This window comes from Haliaeetus albicilla, chromosome 14 (assembly GCF_947461875.1).
Source record: "Haliaeetus albicilla chromosome 14, bHalAlb1.1, whole genome shotgun sequence".
NCBI classification, from domain to species: Eukaryota; Metazoa; Chordata; class Aves; order Accipitriformes; family Accipitridae; genus Haliaeetus; species Haliaeetus albicilla.
In genome coordinates, this window is record NC_091496.1 from 12,251,881 (window position 1) to 12,273,062 (window position 21,182).

The 21,182-nt window shown below is 36.0% G+C and overlaps 1 protein-coding gene across 4 annotated transcripts in view; it reads right to left on the bottom strand.

Moving 5' to 3' along the window:
• Positions 1-10,394: 10,394 nt before the first annotated feature.
• Positions 10,395-21,182, bottom strand: part of GNAI1 (G protein subunit alpha i1) — a 38,472-nt gene continuing 27,684 nt past the window's right edge. For 2 of the 4 annotated variants that reach the window (XM_069801721.1, XM_069801725.1), the window contains 3 exons: positions 14,788-14,917; positions 13,437-13,590; positions 10,395-12,537 (listed from right to left, as the gene is read on the bottom strand). In XM_069801721.1, coding sequence (XP_069657822.1) covers positions 12,347-12,537; positions 13,437-13,590; positions 14,788-14,917 — 475 coding nt within the window. In that variant the 3' untranslated portion in view covers positions 10,395-12,346. The remainder of the gene's footprint in view (positions 12,538-13,436; positions 13,591-14,787; positions 14,918-21,182) is intronic. The other 2 variants (XM_069801724.1, XM_069801722.1) reach the window with 2 other exon arrangements.

Sequence of the window (21,182 nt, forward strand, 5' to 3'; positions counted from 1 at the left end):
CGCCATGTCATTTCCATTAGTGGAAAAGAACTTCCAGCTTGTTCTTACAGAAAATATCTTAAACACAAGACAGCACACTACAACGTGCAAAGGGTCTGTTTTACAGGTACAAGAACCATCCTCGCCTGTACTGAACAAGGTATTGTTTATATACTCATACACAATAAATAAAAAGCAATTGAACTCAGAATAAAAGTGGGATTTTAAAGTATATAGTAGAACTAAATAGGTGTCATTAAAACATAGTATTAATACAGGAAGTCTTGTTGCAAGTTATTATATGATACTCTTGTTTATGACAGAATTTGGATCTAATTGCATCAGACTAAACAGAGACCATCTTAAATGCCTGCCAGATACCAAACGTCTTGCTAAGTACCGCTACTAAACCACTACGCATTCAGACAACATCCATTAGAAGTACCGCCATGTTAGAAGGCGATTGTTCACCTGCCTTACTAGCCTGCATGGGGCTTTGCGGTCATCCCAGGTAAGTCAGCATTATGTTAGCCGGTCATCCTCTAACCTTAGTGGAAGCAGAATTCAGTTGCGTGGGACAGACAACGTTGAACAGAAAACTCCCGTCTATGTTGGCAGCAAAGCAATGAGCAGCACCGTCAGGTACATTTTACTGTTGTATTCTAGTACCAGTAACTTTTGCTAGTGTCTTGGGAGAAATTCCCTACCTCTGATGCTGGTTTTTGACAAATGAAGTGTGGTAAGTGTTCTGATGTTTGTGGGGTTTTTTTCTAAAGAGGATTCATATCCCTCTCAAGACCAGGCTAATCTCTCAAGCTTATTTACTGCAGTAAAATCCTACCCGAGCAGTAAATCATGATGTCATCTGCACATGCTGCAGACTCCTTTGGCTGCTGTTCACTTTGTGGAATGACTTCTTACATGTCCCGATTAACTGTGGGGAATTGAATCTTAGCCATGTCTTACTTCCATGAAATGCTAGTCCAGATAGTTCACCTCAAATGATCATCTATGGAAACAAAGCCAAAAGGACTTTGCATTCTTGGTTACAGCGGGTAATTTGTCTCAGAAATAAGGCAACTTCTAATTTAGGATGAGTTTGTTCACTTTAAATGGGAAACATTTAGAAAGTCTTGGTCTGGCAGTCCTCTAAATCCTCTTGTACCATCACTGCTTCATCCCTAATTCAGCGTGGTTTCATACTGCCTTGCATCAGACTGTCCAGCTGTGATCACCCCCACTAAAACAGCAGCCAGTCAGTTCTCTTTTTCCACCAGCAGGCTAATAGTGACCGAAAACTGCACTTTTAAGAAGTACCAACGCTAATAAAGACACACATGATATAGTTGATAGTCATGCACAAAGCACTTACAACACAGCAAGCGCTCAGAAACACATGCCTAAACCGTCTTTGATCATACATACAGCATAGAGTTCAGGAGTTGCATGGAAGACAGCCAGAGGCTGCATGTATGCCCATATGATCATCATATGGAGACTTACAGAAGAGAGATCTACCCATAAGGATTATATATTGCTTTAAAAGGGCTTTTTCTTTATCTTTCCATGTTGTGCAGACCTGATAGCCTCTTTCCATCTGCTTCCTCTCCAGAACATTAAAAATAGCATTCACAACAGAGACGTTAGTCTTATTTTTCAGCTATAACAAATCCCACAGCCACTGGCATCCCCAGCTGCTTCCTCTTCCCCAAGATCCATTCACTGCCTTTCCTGTTACCTCCCTCTGCTAATAAAAAATCCCCCTAAATCAATGCACTACTTGGCAAGTGCATTTATTGTAGCCATAGAGGGGGAAAAAACCCCTGTAAATAAGTAGAAAGGTACGCTGGCTCACAGCTTCCCAAAGTCTGTTTCATGAGCCGTCGCGAATGAGTGGTTTGGACAGCTTTAAGAATCGCCATCAAAGGTACTGGCAAAAGTGATTTAATAGGAATTTATAAAAGCGTCACTTCACAAAGTTCGATGGCAAGGTTCACTCTGTTACTTTCAAAAATTCCCCTGGAGTTCAGTGAAATATTCACATCAAATGTCTCGGCACTTTCTGAACGGGCTAAGGGTTAAGCCTCAAGGAGTGAAGGATATCAGCCCTGATCCCGTCGTCAACTTTCAGCGACGGTCCTCCGATTTTCACAAACTGGAGAGTTTGTGAGCTCTGAGAGGCGTCCCCCTCAGAGGGAGATGCTGGTCGCAGGCTGCTGCGGTCCAGGATTCCTCAAAGGGCCTCACTTAGGACCGCTGTTTATAGGTTCGCGAGATGATTGGCTTTAGTCATCAGCAAATTACTGGAATTCCAGTAGCACTGGTACCATTTTCACATGAGCTACAATTCAGATAAGGGAGGGCTCCAAGGATGGCGGGGATCGACAAAAACCAGATAAGGGATGCTCCAAGGCTGTCAGGAGATGACTAATACTCCCGCTTCCATATCACCATCTCCGCCAGGCAACAAGAGTCCTTGGTACGGTCCGTGCTGCTCCCCGCCTTAGCCGTGCAGGAGTTCCTGATACAGACAAGGGACACTTAACCGTCCAACTCATGACACAAATGCTTCAGGCCTAACGGGAGTTCCTGAAATCGTAGGGCGGCCCAGGAGGCGGAATGCACCACCACATGAGCTAATGGCGCAATTAGGCTACAGAGAGATTTCAGGCAGCCTACACTAAAAAGTAATTTGAAAAAGCACTCAAACGTTCAAGTGGAGTCCGAAAACAGAAAAAGAAAACATGCGTAACATCTCTAAACTGTGGAGGAGACATTTAATCATTGTGTTCCACAATAATCATTGTATCACCAAGACTGTAAGTACCTGGGGGGTTTTCTTCCTCAATACCTTTAGCATAGCTGTAGTGCTACAGAACATGGAAAAGAGAGCAACGACAAAGAATGAAAAAAACCCAAACTTCTAAATTCGACCCATAAAATATTTAAACCCATAATAGGGCAATGAGAATAGAGCTGTAGAAGGACGGTTATTTGAGGCATTTTCCATATATTGCATAAGATCATAGCTCTGGAAGAGAGGCAGAGTTGTGATGGAACACTTTGCAACAAAGACAGCATGAAATTTTTTCAAAGCATTACAAACTACCAAGGCTGCAAAACTAACCACCTGCCTCTTGAGCTAAAGAGCCTCCAATGAGCAGCAGCCAGCCAAGATCTAACCCAAAGATCCATTGAGCAGAACTATTCAAATACCACACACAAGTATTGAGTTCTGTCATTTGGCTCTTACTCCTCCATTATCTACAGTCTTTGGCATTAGAAGCAAATTAATCTCTGTGACTCAAAATACTTTTTGATTATGCTGTTTCATGATTACCATGCCCCACAGCATGCCCTCCATGTTGTTTGACGGCAATAAAAAAAAAACCAAAACATTTTAAAGATTAATATATACAGGACAGTAAACGATGGTAGCTTCTCACCGTATGTCTCATGTCATCTATCTTTCAAAGGATTCAGTGCAGAGAGGCAGAATGCAGCACCACTGGGCACCTACTTAGAATACAAACGAAGAGCTGTGCTGATATGATGGCCAAGTACCTTATTTTGGTATAATGAAATTCTATAAACATCAATTTGCTGTGCTTAAAGTACAGAAGCCTGTATAGACCTGTTTTGCCTTCCAGAACACAGCTTATAATAAATATCTGCCCTAAACGTCCAGCTTATATTTCCTGGGCCACCTAAGAACACAGAAGTCCCCTAAGGAGTTAAGTAGTCAAAGACCAATGGCTCCAGGGCAGAATTCTGGTTGACAATGAGGCAAAGAAATGCTTTAGCAGCAGCCTTTAGTCAAAATCACATCAGGGAAGGGACGAATACCTTGCAAGGAAGGTGCATGCCTTCATTCAGAAATTTAAAGTGTTCTGCTGTCCAGTTAAACTCCTGCAGTCCTGTTTCATTGATGGCCTTTCTTCAATATGCTACCTGAATTCTTCCAGAATGAACACAGTATTCTGATTTTTGTCTATCTTTCCCTGGTCTAATAACATCATCACTTAAAAGGAAGTCGTCCATTAATGATGGATGACCAGAAAAAGCATGGAGGCAGAAAGAGTTTTTGGTATTTCAGCCTATGATAATGTATTTTTCTGCCTTTCAATCTGCTTTTTTTTTTTAAAGTGTATTAAATTGTTTAGTAATTTGCAAACCTCTCAAGTAATAGTTAAGCTTTGGGAATGGAAAATTTTGAAGCTTGTTGAGATGATTCAAACATATTTTTCAGTAAAACACTCATTTTGTATTCTTTCCCCATCCATCCTACTAAGAGGAAAATTAAAAAAAAAAAAAGCTTTCCACTTTTAAACCCTTTTCACTTATAAATAGCTTTGCAATTCAAGATACACAAGGAGAAATGGAAACTGATGCAGGAAGGAATTGTAAGAATGAATGGACTAAAAACCATGCATTGTACAGAAAGTCTCAGCAGGTTGAATCCATCCAGCTCCACAAAGAAACAGCTAAAGGATGACTAGATCAGTCTTAAGTGAGCTCTAAGTTTTTCCTGTTTGCTTGTCATTCAAAAAATAATTGATAAATTAATTTCAAACTGAATTAGACATTGTAAACTATTATAAACAGGATGGTATCTGGAAAAAAAGGTCTACAAGGATGACTTTGTTACCATTCAAAGGCAAAGAGGAGGTACATGGCTCACACAGCATAATACAGCTGGCTAGGGTACTCCTTCAGGATCCAGGCAAATGAGTTCAGCATCTGCTTTGGTTCAGAGCAAGGATCTGAGTAAAGGTCTAACTCTGAGATCTTCTATTGAGCTTATTTATTTTGTACAAGATACACACATTTGTTGCAAAAGAATGAATGATTAGGACTGGTAAATGCGATACGTACAGATTCTAGCCCTTGAGAGGGCTATGAGAAATGAGAAGTCAGTATTATGTAAAGTGAAATCAATTTAACAGGACAATGTGAAAATAACTATTTTGGCGTATTTACTAGCCCATTCATCAGGGTACTTCTCTCAGATTTGAGCAGGGCAAATCTATTTCCAGAATCAGACTGAGTTCAAACCTTAGCATCCCAGTTGCCAGCTGAATAAATAGCCTTGCAACTGGAATACAGAAAATACTATTAGTGCCATCATCCTCTTAGTTCTGCATATAATATGACAATGAGAAGTGCCATCTCCAATAACCAGGCATAGATCTACTTCATAAATGAGTTTCTGAAATGGTGACATAACGTGATTATGTGTCTAAGTGTTATTGGAAGAATGCAAGCCTTGGTTACCTAATATGCAATTTTAATTTTGCAAATTATTTCCTTAGTGATCATGTCTTCCTTACTTCTTAGACGTACAAGTTTCATTGTGTTTTAAAATAAACTGAACTACATTGCATTTGTCAAAGGCTAAGAAAACATACTCATTATCACATGCCAGCTGATAGGCGATCACTTGACAAACCGTTTTAACTCACTTGAGATGCCGAACATTCAAGTGAGGCAAATTATCCCATTTCTAACAGAACTGCTCATCGCTTTCTGAAGTCCTTTTCAAAGTGATGAAAGAGCTAACTCCTTTTACAGCTTTCACTTAAAGTCAGTTTATGTAAACAACCCTCCTACAGCAGTCATCACAGTTTGGCCTCAAAGGACCTTAACACTTGTACTCTGGTAGTTTAGGGTCCTATATCATTGATACTACTATAGTACTTCTTTCCTTGTCGTCAAGGATGTAAAGCGTCAATGTGCTGGATTAAAAACACTAATGCTATCAGGAAGCGCTATCAGTTCTTTGCCGCAGTTCCATGGAAGATAAAAATGCTTCATTCTTTCTCTCTTACAGCCTATGGAAGCACTGTATTTCAGCATTGGTCTCAGGAAGGCTCACACAGAGTGCTTTAAGTGCTCTATTAATCTTCCTTTCACAGATTTACTGGGGGGAAAAAAAAAATGAAGTGAAATGAATCTCTGCACTTCAATATTTAAAAGACTATAAAACTCATTTAACAGCCTCGGGATTTATCTTTTAGAACATCTTTGAGACTCTACACTAAAAATTCTGGTTTTGAAGAAAAAAACTCATTCAAGACTAGCAAACTTACTCTGCAGCTATAGTAGCATTTTATTTTTTCTGGCACGGCTTTTAACTAGAGAAAGAGAGATCTTCAAGGGCTGAGAATCTGGATAGGACAAGATTTTTCAAGATTAAGAGTACAATATACGTTCTTCTAGCAGCACCCAAATACATCATCTCTTCTTGTAAAATTGTATTAAACCCTGAGAGCATTCAAATACAAACTTAAGAGACATTAGAAGAGCAGCCGGCTCCCTCCCCCTCCATCTCTATTCACTGCTCCGGTCTCTCCTCTCCAGGAGAGTCAGCGTGCCTCTTACCTATTTCTTTTTGCTGAGTAGCTCACAACCCCTGTCCTCAATATTTGTAAGATCAGCCTGCCTGGGCCTTTAATATGCAAACATCTAACAGCCTCACCTGGGAAAGGGGTAGGTAGCTGAGCAACTGCACGTACCTCACTCTACCTCCTGAGAATTAGAGCTCCAGACAACAAAAACATACAAGGACATACCAAAAACCAGCTTTATGCCAAATCACTCTCCCAAAGTTGCTTTCTTCAAATGTTGGGACACAGCTGTGAAGTTCATCATGGAGTATCTTTAAATCTTTCCCAGAACATCAGTCGCATATGCCTGACTGACTACAAACATCTTGAAAATGTTCTTTTTTGTCTCAGTAGTGATATAGTTTATGACTTTCTTCCATGCCTTAAATAAAGTCAGAAGGCCAAAGACTGAGAATTTTTATAAAGAATTAAATTATAAGTAGAAAAACAAGGCAAACTAATGACATTTAAGCCAAACCAACATAACTTGGCTATGAAAGATACTATAAGCAACTTCAGAATTTGATCAAATGTACTCATCTCCATGTGCAGTATCTAACAAATTAGACCTTTTTTTATAATAACATTTCTAGACATATGAAGGATTAAAAACCATATTTTCATTAAAGATTAAAAATAGTAGAAAGATTGCCATTAGAAACTGCATGTGAAGAACTATCCTTGCTGACTTACAGGTATCTTAAGACATAATATACAGGACCAAAATCACATTCTGAACACATGTTCAAATATGTTTGGTACAATAAAGTCACTGAATATAATTTGAATATGCCTTTTCTGGTTGTTGTTGTTCAGTTTTATTTCTAAATTATGCAGTTGGTAACTTCTGATTTTTATTTATTTTAATATATCCACCAATAATTGTTATTAAAGAACTATAAGTTTTGGCAATTTACACCAGGTGAAAGTTAATACTATTCTCATTGGAAAATTATCTTTGTTTTAATAAGAAAGTTCTCAATGAAAGTTAGACAAAGTATTTTAAGTTTGTGATGAATGGAATCAAAACAGAAATAGCTGCATCTTTGTTTTAATCTACCAAAAAAATCCTGGCACACAGGATAAGTATTAGACTTTTTCCATCAAAACTATATAACATTCTCAGGATGACTTAGTTTCATAGAATTTTTAGAATAGATTTCATGGGGGTTTTTTATCACTTCATAAGTGATACAGAGGAAAAGTGAGAATTTGTGACTATACCTCAGCATATTTTTTTCAGAACAAGACATTATGGTTCCTGAGGTAAATTATTACATCTTTGAGTTTACGTGCAAAACTGATGGATTATTCATTTGTTTTAGTTTAGATAACTGCTATTGTATACTGACAAATGGCCAAATCCTTCCGGAAGTATCTTGGTGTCTATTTGAAATGTGTCTCCCACTCAGCCATGTGCATTCTGATTTTGTAGAAGCAAGGACACTTACTTGTAAGAGATATTTGAGATGTGCTCTGTGTCATACTGTAAGGACTTCTGATCAGACTGTGTATCACTCTGGAATTATAAACTACATAACTGAAAAGCTTTACCTGCTCAAGTTCCTAGTTTCCCAGACTTTTCTTCATGCATTTCAGTATAAACACACACAGTTTTAAGTACACTTATTTATTCTCTCATCAGTCTGCATATTCTTACATTACTGTAATAGTAATAATCTTACATTACATACAGACATCTGTATGTTCTTTATCTGTAAAAGAAATTAAAGATCAGCATATTCCACAGGATTCAAGGTACCTCTTCCTTAGAGGTCTACACAATAGCACAACCTGTGAGTGGGAAAGCACAGTGACACCACCTCTTCCCAAACTTTTCTATTAGTGGAAGGACAGAAAAAGAGGGAGAATAAAGAAGTTAGCCAGAAACAGCTAGTTCTGTGAAGCAGCAGTGACTTCCATTGACAACATATTTGGTCTTAAACATCTTTTGTTCCACTGCAGTTAAAGCCAGTCAAATTTCAGATAGCACACTCTGATCAGTACATTCTTGCATATATTTATCTTTCTTCTCTAACAGCTGCTCTGAAATTCCTTTCAGAATTGAAGCATTACACTACAGAAATATAGTTCTACTATAGAACTGTATTTCTACACTGTGGGCTAAACACCCTTCTTAAAATCCAGGAAGCAGCATGACCAAAAATGGTATAGGATTACACTATTCCATATGGATCTCAACCCATTGACTGCACTTTAAAAAATAATCTGAATTATGCCTTAGTTCAAGCAAATTATTACTAAAATAAAACTGCTCAGTGACCCTGATCGCTGCTGTGTCACGCAACAGTCATAAAGCCTTCCCCCTACCACAAAAAAGAAAAACACATGCAGAGCAAACCAATCAAAAACACCCTGTCTGGAACCATAACCAACTGAAAAGCACTGCTCCTAAATATGCTATGGATAAAAAGCTTGATAAATGCATTTAACTCAGCCATTTTTCCATACAGCATATTTTAATTACTTGGAAATATAACTGATTGAAATTCTGCTCCTAGCTTCCTCTATGTCAAGGCAGCAAAAACTCCAAGCACTGATATAGCTAATGAGTGGTAATTAAGTTAGTCTTTCACCAGTCTCATCTTCCTCATTCAAGTGCACTCTCTCACAGGCTATGAATTATTTGAAGATGAACTGCTTTCAGCCTCTTGTTGCACCTTCTACGCTTTTTTCAAAATGAAATAGTCAAGGATTTGAAGTTTACAACCTTGGCATTACTCTTTGACCCACTGCCTCTTAGTTATTAATATGAAGTACAACAACTTCAGGAGACATCCACATAGTAGGATAGCCAGTATCTTGGTAGGGTTTCCTTTTTGCTTGATTTGGAACAGAAACTTATCCTTTCATTTTCCCCAATTCCAGATGCATACTAGCCATCATGCTGTTCAACATGCTGCAGATAGATCTTTTTTGCTCCCTAAGGTTTTATGTAGAATTTAAATCATGAAGCTGCTAATTGTGTACATGGAAACAGAAACTGCAATCCAGAAAATAGTATGCTGTTCCCATGCTATGATGCTGGGCCCTCTTTTAGTTACTAAGAAGTTACTACGTTTAACATCAAACGTCCTCCAAATTCAATAGGTAGCATCATGAAGCCAAATACCTAATTTTCCAAACCACACTTCCTCACAGTTAAGCCCCTTAAAAATAACTACATGTTTAATGATGGCTGCATTTTCCTGAGAGACTTCAACCACAGACAACATGCTCACAAGACCACGGGGGCTGGAGAAGCCTCCATAAGGTTATTATTCCCTACATATACTAAATATAGAATATTTTAAAAAATCTGAAGCAATATCTAAGCTAGTAGAGGGAGCTTCCTTGTGTAAGGCTAGAAAAAGTCATTTGCCTGGATACTTTGCATGAAGAAATTAGATGAATGGAGAACTGGAAAAGAAACAGAGGCTCAGATTGCTGAGGGACAAGACTGTCTTTCTCAGACAGTAGCGGACCTGCAGGATTTCCTCCATTTTCTGCAGTGCTCCGACTGAGAAGCAGCCTCCTGACAGAACAGAGATGGAGTGAAGCCTTATTACAACTGCAGTGAAAACTGTGTGGCTCCCACCACTACTGCACATAAATCCTCTTGTAGCTTTTTCTAGAGCAGTGGCCTTGGCCGACAACTTTCATCTCAAGACAAAGATTGATCAACCAGTACACAGCATCTATAAGGAAACACACTTGCTGTCCGCTCATCAAGTCAGAAAAGACAACCTTATTTGCCTCGAGTAGCAAGCAAAGTTATGTAAATACTTCAAAAACCACCAGTTTTGAAATTCTGAAATTCTCCAATTGAAGGTGCTGGGAACAATGGTAAAGGATGAATATTTAGGAATTAATCAATAATAAATTTATGCTCATTTTCATTTTACTGTTTCTTGCATAAAGTTTTTTAATTTACTCTTGACTTCGTATCTTCTCATTTTTACTACCTAGTTATCTCCATAGGATGGATGCAAAAAGATTTCCATCAGCACATTTAATGAAAAACATGTCTTTCAAGCAAGGCACAAAATTTAGATTTATTTATGTAATTTGATTGATCCCAATTTTTGTTTTACATTAAGTACAAAACCCAACTTGAACATAGGTGTAAATACAATTTCCACAAGGTAGTTCAATGAGATTTAAAATCAGTTATGTATCCAGAACCATAAAGCACAATTAAAAGCAGCCCAGGATATACAGATTGCTTACCATAACTGCTGAAAGAGCTCATAATGTATGAATATATTTAACAACCTCCAGTAATAAGTTATCTCCTTTCTAACCTTTCATTTGAAACACATTTAGCAATTCTGTACCTAACACAGGAAGCATTAAAGAATAAGAAGTACAGATAAGTTTTACTCAAGCTGAGGCCTAAATGAAACACATACACAATCAAAAATTAAATAACAGAACAATGACTTAAATATTTTGGTTGAACTTTTTAAAGAACATAAATGCTAAGATAATATAGAAAAAAAGCAACAGATTCAAAGACTTATTTACTTCTCTAAGAACTTATGGTGTACTGTAGCTGCCTGAAATATTTTAATTACAGAAAATCATATTTCCAAGTTTGGTATGTTTGTATTTTCTAGATGATGTACATTTAAGACAACCATCCATGAACTTATTTACAAATAGAAGCTTATTTATTTTAAAATGTGTATAAAAAAATCAGTTTTGGCACTACCCATAAGGCAATGGATGATATGTACCTAAGGTAGCAAATCACATAATGAAAGCATAACCAGAAGAAAATCATATTCTTTAACTTATTTTTTGAAGAAACTGTGATACTTTAATTATAATTAAAGAGGAAATTAAAGAATCAGCATTTGCAAGTCAGTAAAGCACCCTATCCAAAATACTGAAGATTCTTTTTATTTGCAACAGGAAATTACTTTAATCTGTGAAGCTACTGTGCCATGTCTTGTGGGAGAACCTGATATTTCTATGGTTATTAAATTATCAAACTAGTTTTATTATCAGAAAATAGCAAAAAGTTTAAGGACAACATGATTTTACTTCTTAAGTAAGCAGAAAAAATACTACTCTGAAGTCCAGCCTTTCTTAACGATCTATAAAAAAACCCCGAAGGTGATTTTGCCATTCACTCCACTGAGTAAAGACCACAGTTTCAAACTTTTTTTTTATTGATATGAATGGTTTTAACAACTTCCTTTTTGCATTTCCATCAGCTTCAATGATAGTTGAACCTTAAAATTCAATTTCTAAGTGTTGCCACATTTGCACTGCAAAGACTGCAAGCCCAGATTTCATAAACTGTGGATTTCATTTAAATTTAAAAAATAATCTTTGCATTTATCTTAAATTTATAAAAAGATTGTTTTTCAAAACTTAAGGCAAAAAACAAGTTTTATTGGTTATGTTTCTTTTAAGTCTGAGCAGGTGTACGAGGCTGTTTAAATATCAAAAAAGCTAATGCCATATACAGTATTACCAACAAAAGAAAAAGGCAGCATGCACCCTTAAGATGAAAAGAAAATTTAATATTACAAGATGTTTAAATAATCCAAAGGCAAAAAGTGTCTGTCTCCTCTAAGAGTATCTTCATAAAACATGGAAATTTTAGAGGACATTGAGTTACTAAAATATTCCGTTCAACGTTTATACAAATACATTACTACAAGTTTACATACAATCAACTGACATCTCAGTGTTAACTAATTACTTAAATTTACAAGACAAACATAAATAAAGCTGTTAAAACAGGCAAGTACAGTACTGATCTATCATTCAGCACAATGTATTTTGTATTTCTTTCACCTTGAAAAGAATCAGATTAGAATTGTGCGAAGTCGTTCTCCAAACCTAGAAATAAAATAAAAGAGAATTAAGTATATCTATGTAGGTCTTACACAGCATAGGCATATTCCAAATGCCTAAGTCCTGTTTTCAAGCATGTAATTTACCATTTAACAACCTTTTTTCTGTTCTCAGAAGAGGCCACAGTCTTTAAGGTTATTTTTAATAATGACATCAGTTACAGCATCAAAAACAAACTGCACATTTTTTGTGTCTGTGGCACATGTGAAGTGAGTGTAGATTTCTTTCGTGTCTTTTCTCTTGTTCAGATCTTCAAACTGACACTGAATGTAAGCAGCTGCTTCTTCATAAGTGTTTGATCCTAGAAGAAGAAAATTGCTCAGTAAGGAGGTTTCAAACCGAGAAAGAACAAGATGCATACTATATCTTTGAAGGAAGTGGTTCTTTGGAAATAGTTAACCTAAACATGAAGAGGAGTAATTCCACAGCCATTGCTTTAAGATACCATAAATAAACTTGAAGGAAACCTTTTGGACACATTTTTAAGAATAAAAGCTAAGGACTCAATTCAATTCCAGCTGCAGGAAGAGTCTTGGCATTTACTTCAAGTGAAAGATGGAGTAAGTCATTAATGACCCACCACTGTTCCCTAGATTTTGTTTCCTTCATGCAAGTTACTTGCTTTCAATTTTTATGTTTTCAAAAGTTTGGGGTTTTCCCAAACTCAGAGACATTTGGCATACATATTTCTCCTAAGCTTTTTACCTCCAACGTGCTATTTTCTGTACAAGGAAGTTATACAGTTAAAATGATACATAAAAAAGCTAAGACTTGTTAAATGAAATCATCCTCTTTTGCTATATATTTCCTGAGTAAGCCACCTACTTCTAACATGTATGTACACTCCCTGTTCAAATAAACTCTCATGTATCCTCAGGAATTCCTGCTAGTGAAAAAAATTACATCTAAGTACAAAACCAGGAGGAAATCAGAAAAAAGAATGGGCTGAATAAATTAGGCTTAAAGGAGTTGCAGCAGTAACATGTAAATGCTATCAGTGGACCAGCATTATTTCACCTGGTTAGAAAGATGAATCTGACTTAGCACTATTTTATTTGTGATCCATAAAAACACCACCCCCACATCTTAAACTTTCTTTCATTTAAATATTTTAAGATACCTAAACTCCTCATGATTTGCATATCAAAAATGAGGTAATTTAACCAAAAATTACTTGACACCTGCAACCCCCTCCAATACCTGCATATTCAGGGTAGCAAATAGTGAGAGGACTCCTTTTGATTTTTTCTTCAAAGAGATCTTTCTTGTTCAGGAAGAGAATAATAGAAGTGTCTGTGAACCATTTATTGTTGCAGATACTGTCAAACAATTTCATGCTTTCATGCATCCGATTCTGTAATTGGAAAAAACACCTTGTATTTTAGCAGACTTCAGTAGTAAAATCAGGATACATATTTTTGATATAGCTACAAGTTAACCAGATAAGTTACAAAACTAAGTTTCTAGCATACAGAATCACATTTTACCACAGGGAAATACAGAGAAGCCAAGACCACCACAAAGAGCACTTTCATGAGTAGGGTTTAAGCAACTACTTCCCCCCCACCCCCTCATTTCCAGGTTTAAGCTGTTTAATATTTTAGAAATTTTTGGTGGTTTGACATTTTGCAGTACAGATATTCTACAAGAGTTGCTGAGTTACCTGAATTTATCTTATACTGATTAGATCTTCTGGAAATTGAAAATTAAATTTTCCATCTAGCTAAGATTCCAGCATAAGAACAAAAAAAAAAAAAAAGGTACATAGAACTAGAGGATCAAGGGAGCAGGTTTTTTTCCTCTTGCCCTAATTTTTAACAAGTACTTTGGCCAAGCTCCAGTCATTTAAGTAGCAGGATGTTAGCTATGACCTTCTTTGACTATATTTGACTTGATTGTTTTTTTTTAATTTCTCTTTCCTCCCCCAACTGTATAAGAAGTGGCAGAACATGAGGATAAGCACAGAAGTTTCTTAATGAGTCTCACACAATAGATAAGCATCCTTTTAGACCACTCAGTAAAAAGCATGCACTCTGTGCATACTGATACGGGAAGGAGTCACACCATGAAAGAGGAGAAAGGAGTGGAGGGAGTTGGAAGGGAGAAGGAAGAAAAAACTTTCTGCAACTAAGGAAAGAGATCAGAGAAACACATTTAGAAAGAAAAAAAACCTGAAGACTGAGGAAGGAAAGGAAAACGTGGTAAAGTAGAAACAGATAAGTCAAGCAATTTCTTATTATATACTTCTAACATCCATAAAGAGACTAAAATGTATATTACTGACAATCTAGCCTCATTAGTTTACGCATCCTTTAAAGCATGAGTGTAGCTGAAAAGAATACTTGTCTCATAGTATTCCTTCTGAGAATATGACAAAATACTTTGAAACCTGAAAGTATTAATTCTATCACCATTTCTCTGAGACCTTTTACACAAAACCCGTAAATCTTATAAAGCAGTAACAGTCTAAAAGATGTATTTATAGCTTTCTTTTCAAACTTATTTAGTTCTATCAAACAACTATTCCCTTCTCTAGCATTAAGGTACTTGCCATTTCCTCATCTTCAGCCAAGACCAAATCATAATCACTTAATGCCACACAAAAAATAATTGCTGTAACACCCTCAAAACAATGAATCCACTTCTTCCGCTCTGATCTTTGGCCTCCAACATCAAACATTCTGCAAAACAGAAGTGCAAAGCAGAGAATGAACTTTGGAATTTCTAGCTTTCTGAATGTTAACCAATAAAATCTGAAAGTATCAGCTGTGTAAGTCTGATCAAAAAATTTTCAAAAAGGCATTAAAATCTGCAACATTTATTACTATTTAATGTCTCAGTATATGAAAAAAAAACAATTTTAATAAAGCCTGAAAAGCTTTCCCGTACATTTTACAAAAACTAATTATTTACAATACTATATTTCATTAACAAAGTTAACTGTAATCTATAAAAAATAAAAATAGTTAGCTTTACTACATGTAAACTAGATGAAAGTGTTATTCAACCTTTAGCCCAAATGAATAAAAAGTCTAAAATAATTAAAAGTTTTGATCAATAGTGTAAGATTCCTTAAGAGCAGAGTGGTATCTGTTTTAATATTTGGAAATAATGCAATACTGTGGAAGTTGGATACAAGTAACACTGACTATTAGTGTTGTTTTAGTATTCTGAATATAAATATATACAATCTAACTTTCACTTTTTCAAATTTAATCTGGAATCTCCAAATCCTGGCAGGTTTCAGCTCCTCTCTCTCCTAAACCAAACTGCAACTTGATCTATTTTTCAACTGTCCATGTTTAAAGGGGATTTTTTTTTAAGAGATGCTAAAATTATTTTCAAAATTCTCTTAAAAGACAAAATAAGCATTACATAATAAGAAACAATTTTCCTCTCTAATAAATGCATTTTTCAAAAATGCAGTTAACTGGGAAAACTGAGCTATAAAGATGAGTCTTGTTTCTTTGGAATTCTTAGCTTAGCAGAGATAGAGCAATAGGAAAAGACCACATTCCAGAACTTAACAGCAGATGATCAACAAATTAGCATGATATGAATGAATTTGCTTTTCTCTGCTATCTAAATGCTTTAAATGGTCATTTACTATTATGGGCTACAGCCACTCTGAAAGACAGAACTTTCATTAGACTTCATTAGGAACTTCAAGTATTTTGCAAGCCAAATAAATAGCATCCCGATAAAATGAACAGTAAATCATGGTGTGGGGGGACAGGACCAACACAAAAAAAACAAAAACAAAACCACCCCAGACAGAGTGGTATCCTGAAATTAAGTGACAGATACATCATAGGATCTTCTCAGAGAAAACACAGACTTTTTTTCCACCTGTCTCTTTCCTATCACAGAAAAAGAATACTGTTTTCTCAAATTTTTGCCATGACTTATGGCTTCAAAACAATGCACGTGTCACATATTACTTTCCTTACTATGTTAGTCAATATTCTATCATGCACAAATTTAGTTTTTCCTCCTACTTACAAGCAAATGCAATTATTCCTTTTAAAAGAGGCCTGACTTGTCTTCAGGGGTTTTCACAAATAATTTTAAATTTTTCTATATTGTCACAAAAAAAAGAGCTTAGAATTCTATAGATATATAAATGTTCAAATGGAAGGAGAAAGAGAGAAGAGAAAGAACAGAGGACAGCCCAGTTCTTACATCACCATCCTCTTTGCTCTAAGTAGTAGAATGGCCAGCTCTACCATGAAAGCCTTATTTGGGTAAAAATGTCATAAAAAACGGAAGAGAAATCCAGACTGGAACAACAATTGTTAAGATGCATAGTTAAAATTCTTGTAAAGGTATTCCAGCATGGCCTAAAATAATTCAGAATTATATTAGTAATAAGGCTATCACACTGAGGGCTTTTGATAGACAGTAGGGCATATAGGGTTGAACAACAACAAATCTCATTCTTTATAGACCAGAACAGAATAAAAGACAGAAATTAACTCAGAAACTTAACAACAAAATTGCTCCTTTTATTTTTTTGTGGACACCAGCTTCTAAGGAACGTGAGAAATTAAATGCTTTATACTGATGGCAGTACTGTAATATCAATCTGCATGGGTCTCACCTAGTTCAATAATATCTTATGACACTGCTCAATGCAAAAATATTATTACTAAGATGGTAACTGAGAGGTACTAGAAAACATGGCACAACTTCCTGTATTAATAAAAAACTGTAGTAAAAAGTATTCTTTCAAAGAATAGCAAAAATATGTAAAGAAAATAGGTCTGCACAAGAGGCATTGTATAGTTTTGGCTTGTTCACACTATGTTGATAGCATGTATCCTGGGAAGGGAGGGAAAATGCAGAAGACAGACAACTTCTAGAACATAGAAGAAATGTAATTTCCAGTCTGTACTCGCAGATACTGATTTTAGCCAGAAATGTTTGCTTCAGTTCAGAATAGCCTCTCTGCCAGTGGTGTATTTCACCAATGATGCTTGTCTCTTTTGGGGGTTGTCTTTCTAACTGTGCACCTAAACTCCCAGTTCTTTATGCAAACCATCTTTTTGCACTCATCTTTGAAATTTTTATATACTACAATCTAGTACTGGATGAAGTTTTGGCATCACAGTTTCACAGTGAACACCTCAACAGCAAGTAATAAGAACTTAATGGATTGTTTTATGTAATGAAGCTTCTTCTCCATACGGTATCTGTACAGAGAAATACAGGCATACAGAAAAAACAAACAAACAATTATTTGGCACACAAAATTCTTAAAAAAAGATAAGGCTGCAAGTATCTTTAAGAAAAATCAGCCATTCTGAACAAAGTGGTCTTAAAGTTCACAAGCTTTCCATCTGCCCTGTTAGAAGTCATACTGAGACCTGTTAGGTCACAGTCCCAAAAGACTGAAACACTCACAGAAGCTGCTTAATCTGCAGATAAATTTTAAAAAGTTTTATAACAATGATTTACAGATTCAACCTTCCAATATGGGAGAGTAACCTGGTTTTGGCTGGGATAGAGTTAGTTTTCTCTCTAGTGGCTGGTATAGTGTTATGTCTTGGATTTAGTATGAGAAGAATGTTGATAACACACTGGTGTTTTCAGTTGTTGCTAAGTAGTGTTTATACTAAGTCAAGAATTTTTTCACCTTCTCATGCCCAGCCAGCAAGAAGGCTGGAGGGGCACCAGAAGTTGGGAGGGGACACAGCCGGGGCAGCTCACCCGAACTGGCCAAAGGGGTATTCCGTACCATGTGACGTCATGCCCAGTATGTAAACTGGGGGGAATTGGCCTGGGGTGGGGGGAAACTGCTCTGGAACTAGCTGGGCATCGGTCAGTGAGTGGTGAGCAATTGCATTGTGCATCACTTGTTTTGTATATTCAATCCTTTTGTTATTATTATTGTCATTTTATTATTGTTATTATTATCATTACTAGTTTCTTCCTTTCTGTTCTATTAAACTGTTCTTATCTCAACCCGTTTTACCTTCTTCCTTCCGATTCTCTCCCCCATCCCACTGGGCGGGAGGGGGGAAGTGAGTGAATGGCTGCGTGGTGCTTAGTTGCTGGCTGGGGTTAAACCATCACAGAGGGTGTGCACACAGGGTTGTGTGCAAGCCTATCTTTTAAGCATTTGCCTCAGGTGCTAATATTCATAGCACCATCCATGGTTTGTCTACTCAAAAGAACCATATTTTGTTTATGAAAGGTAAGTCAGAGTCTACAACGAACTAAAAAGAAATACAAGGCAATGCTGAAAGAATTGAAGTTTGTAACAGCTGAATCTACCCCCCTTATCTAAAGAATGAAGGAATTAGAGAAATGCTTTAATGACTTTCCATTATTTTAAGAAAACAGACTTCTCCAATGAGATTACAAGGTGACTATGCCACATTAAGACAACTTACTTCATTGAACTAAAAGTAAAGCATTAAAGACAATTCTCCAGTCACCACTCTAAGCTGTGTTACTTAGATATATTAAATGGGTAGCTTTCTGAATAGTTTATCTGCAATTGTGCAAATCTAAGGACTTATGCAGGGTCCTTTCATTAGCACAATATGTTTCTGAAAGCTAGTGTTGCCAGATGTGCTATGTTCTGCTTCTTTCAGACTATTTAAACAAAGAACACTATTCCAGTACCCATACAAAATGTGATATGGGCCAAAAGGACACCAGATATTTATTATGATTGCTTTCACTTCTTTTTTAAGGTTACACAAGTTGTTCATTTCAGTCCCCAGCCTTGCGAAAGACTCTGAATTTGACAAATATTTTTTTTTGGCAGGGTGCTTACAAAAGTATGATACATATATGGGAAGTCTCACATATTACATACTTATTAAAACGGACCTGGATTTTTTATTATCCCCCTTTCCTGTTTTCTCTGGGCTGTAAGATTGCAGAAGGGCAGGTAGATTAAAAAAACCTACCGATTTAATGTTAGTGTACTCTATGACTAGGTAGACTGCACTTGAAGGGATTCAATTACAGTTATATTTAGAAATCTTCAAGTGACCTGAGTTACTACATTCTTATTAAAAAAAACCACAGTAAAAATAAGTAGAGAAGAGAACAAATTAGAAGAAAAACAAAGACCCTTCACTTTCTGATCAAAAACTGTCAGAAACATCATAATCTCTGAAGAGGTCTTCTACTTGGGTATACTATTGTGCAAGTGACAATGGTCGTTGCCCATTTAATGTTGTACAATGGAATAATACCATCTTAAAAACATTTTAAAGATTACTCCTGTTAGAATTTAAAAATGAAAAAAGGATTCTTTAAAAATGTTCTTTACCTTCAGGATATCACCCTATATAAATGCAAGTCAGTTACCTACTCCTTCTTAGTTCTCAAATAATTAGTGATGGCTGTACCCATAGGAAGATATTTTGTACTTGTATACCTTAATACCTTAAATTTTAGTCGTTACTTCTGTCAATTCTATAATTTTTTTTTAATTTTTTGTTTTATAATTTTGTACTAAGACCTGAATTTCCATAAGAATTTGTTAAATTATCAGAACATTTCTACAAAATAAGGTGTTCTTTGAAGACAAAAGTAGTAAATCATCAGAGACTCAACTTCTGAAACACTCTATAGAAACAAGATGAAGAGGACTTGCTATTTGCATTTTAGATTGAATCAATAATCAAAGCTATGCTAAGCACTTTATAGAGAAGGCTGAAATGAGGCTCAACCTCAAAGAATCTAAACACACTGCAAAACAGGAAAGATAATGAAAAAAAATTGAAGTACCCAATATTGCACAGCTAGTCATGTTTATGTAGCCTCATCTTGGTATAATCAAGCCTTTTATGCCTTTAGTTCACCATAAAAGTTCTTTTCAATGTTATGTAAGAATGTACTTCTTCAAGCCCTTCCAATAACTCATTAAGCCTATCTCCTAAGGAACCTAAAAATTAAACACCTGTTCTACAGGTGTTTAAATATACAACATTAGAGCTAAACACTTCCAAAGGCCTGTCAAAGTTACACATTTTACAGAAGTGTAATCATATGGTCCTTGTAACAGCCCTATTAATCAGTACAGACTGGAAGTAGCTACCTGCATACAAATTCATTGAGAGTGTAGAAGAATTTAAACCCATCTACAATAGGGAACTGAACAAGAAACATTAGAAAGGGAGTGAGAAAATGGATAGCTCCTCAGAATACTGAAGACCTCTCTGGAGGCTTGGCTAAGGACTATTCTCCTTAGGTTTGCAAGAGATTCATTCCCATTTACCAGCTATTATTTTATGGATGAATACGAATTTTGTATACTTAAATCCTAAAACAAGGAAACGAAATATATTTCCACAGTACAGATGGCCCTGAAGGATCCATATTACAAGTACTTGCTATGCATTTATATGAAAAAAAAATATTTTCCATGAAGATACTAAACAAGTATATTGTATAGACATGCTGAAAACAATCTCTGCACAATCTAAATGCAGATGCAATGTGAATTTTACCGAGCTTTCTTCTCATTCTTCCTGATCAGTAGGAGGTACAATATTATTACATTTATACTATCCTATGCTTTTATCATGAATGTCTTCAGACATATAATGTTCAGCGTATTAACATTATCTCACATTTCCTGTGGTGCAGGATTTACAAGTCACATTCTTTCATCACTAAATAAAGCGTGAATAAATGTCGTACCTTAAAGTACGACACATACTTGAATTCAGTTCTTCATGAAAATTGATTTACTCTTTCATACAACACCAGCAAACATTTATAAGCCTCCAGCTCTCCAACTAAATTTAAAGGGAAGAATCTGATAGAAGAACAGCTATTTAACATGGCAGAAAATGGAATATTTTGAGATTTAACTTACATATAAAATATCTTTACAAAAAGCTTCCAATAAACCCAAAGCATTTATTACTTAATATCTGCATATTTATTCTGAGTTATTACAGGAGTTCCAACAACTCCCAC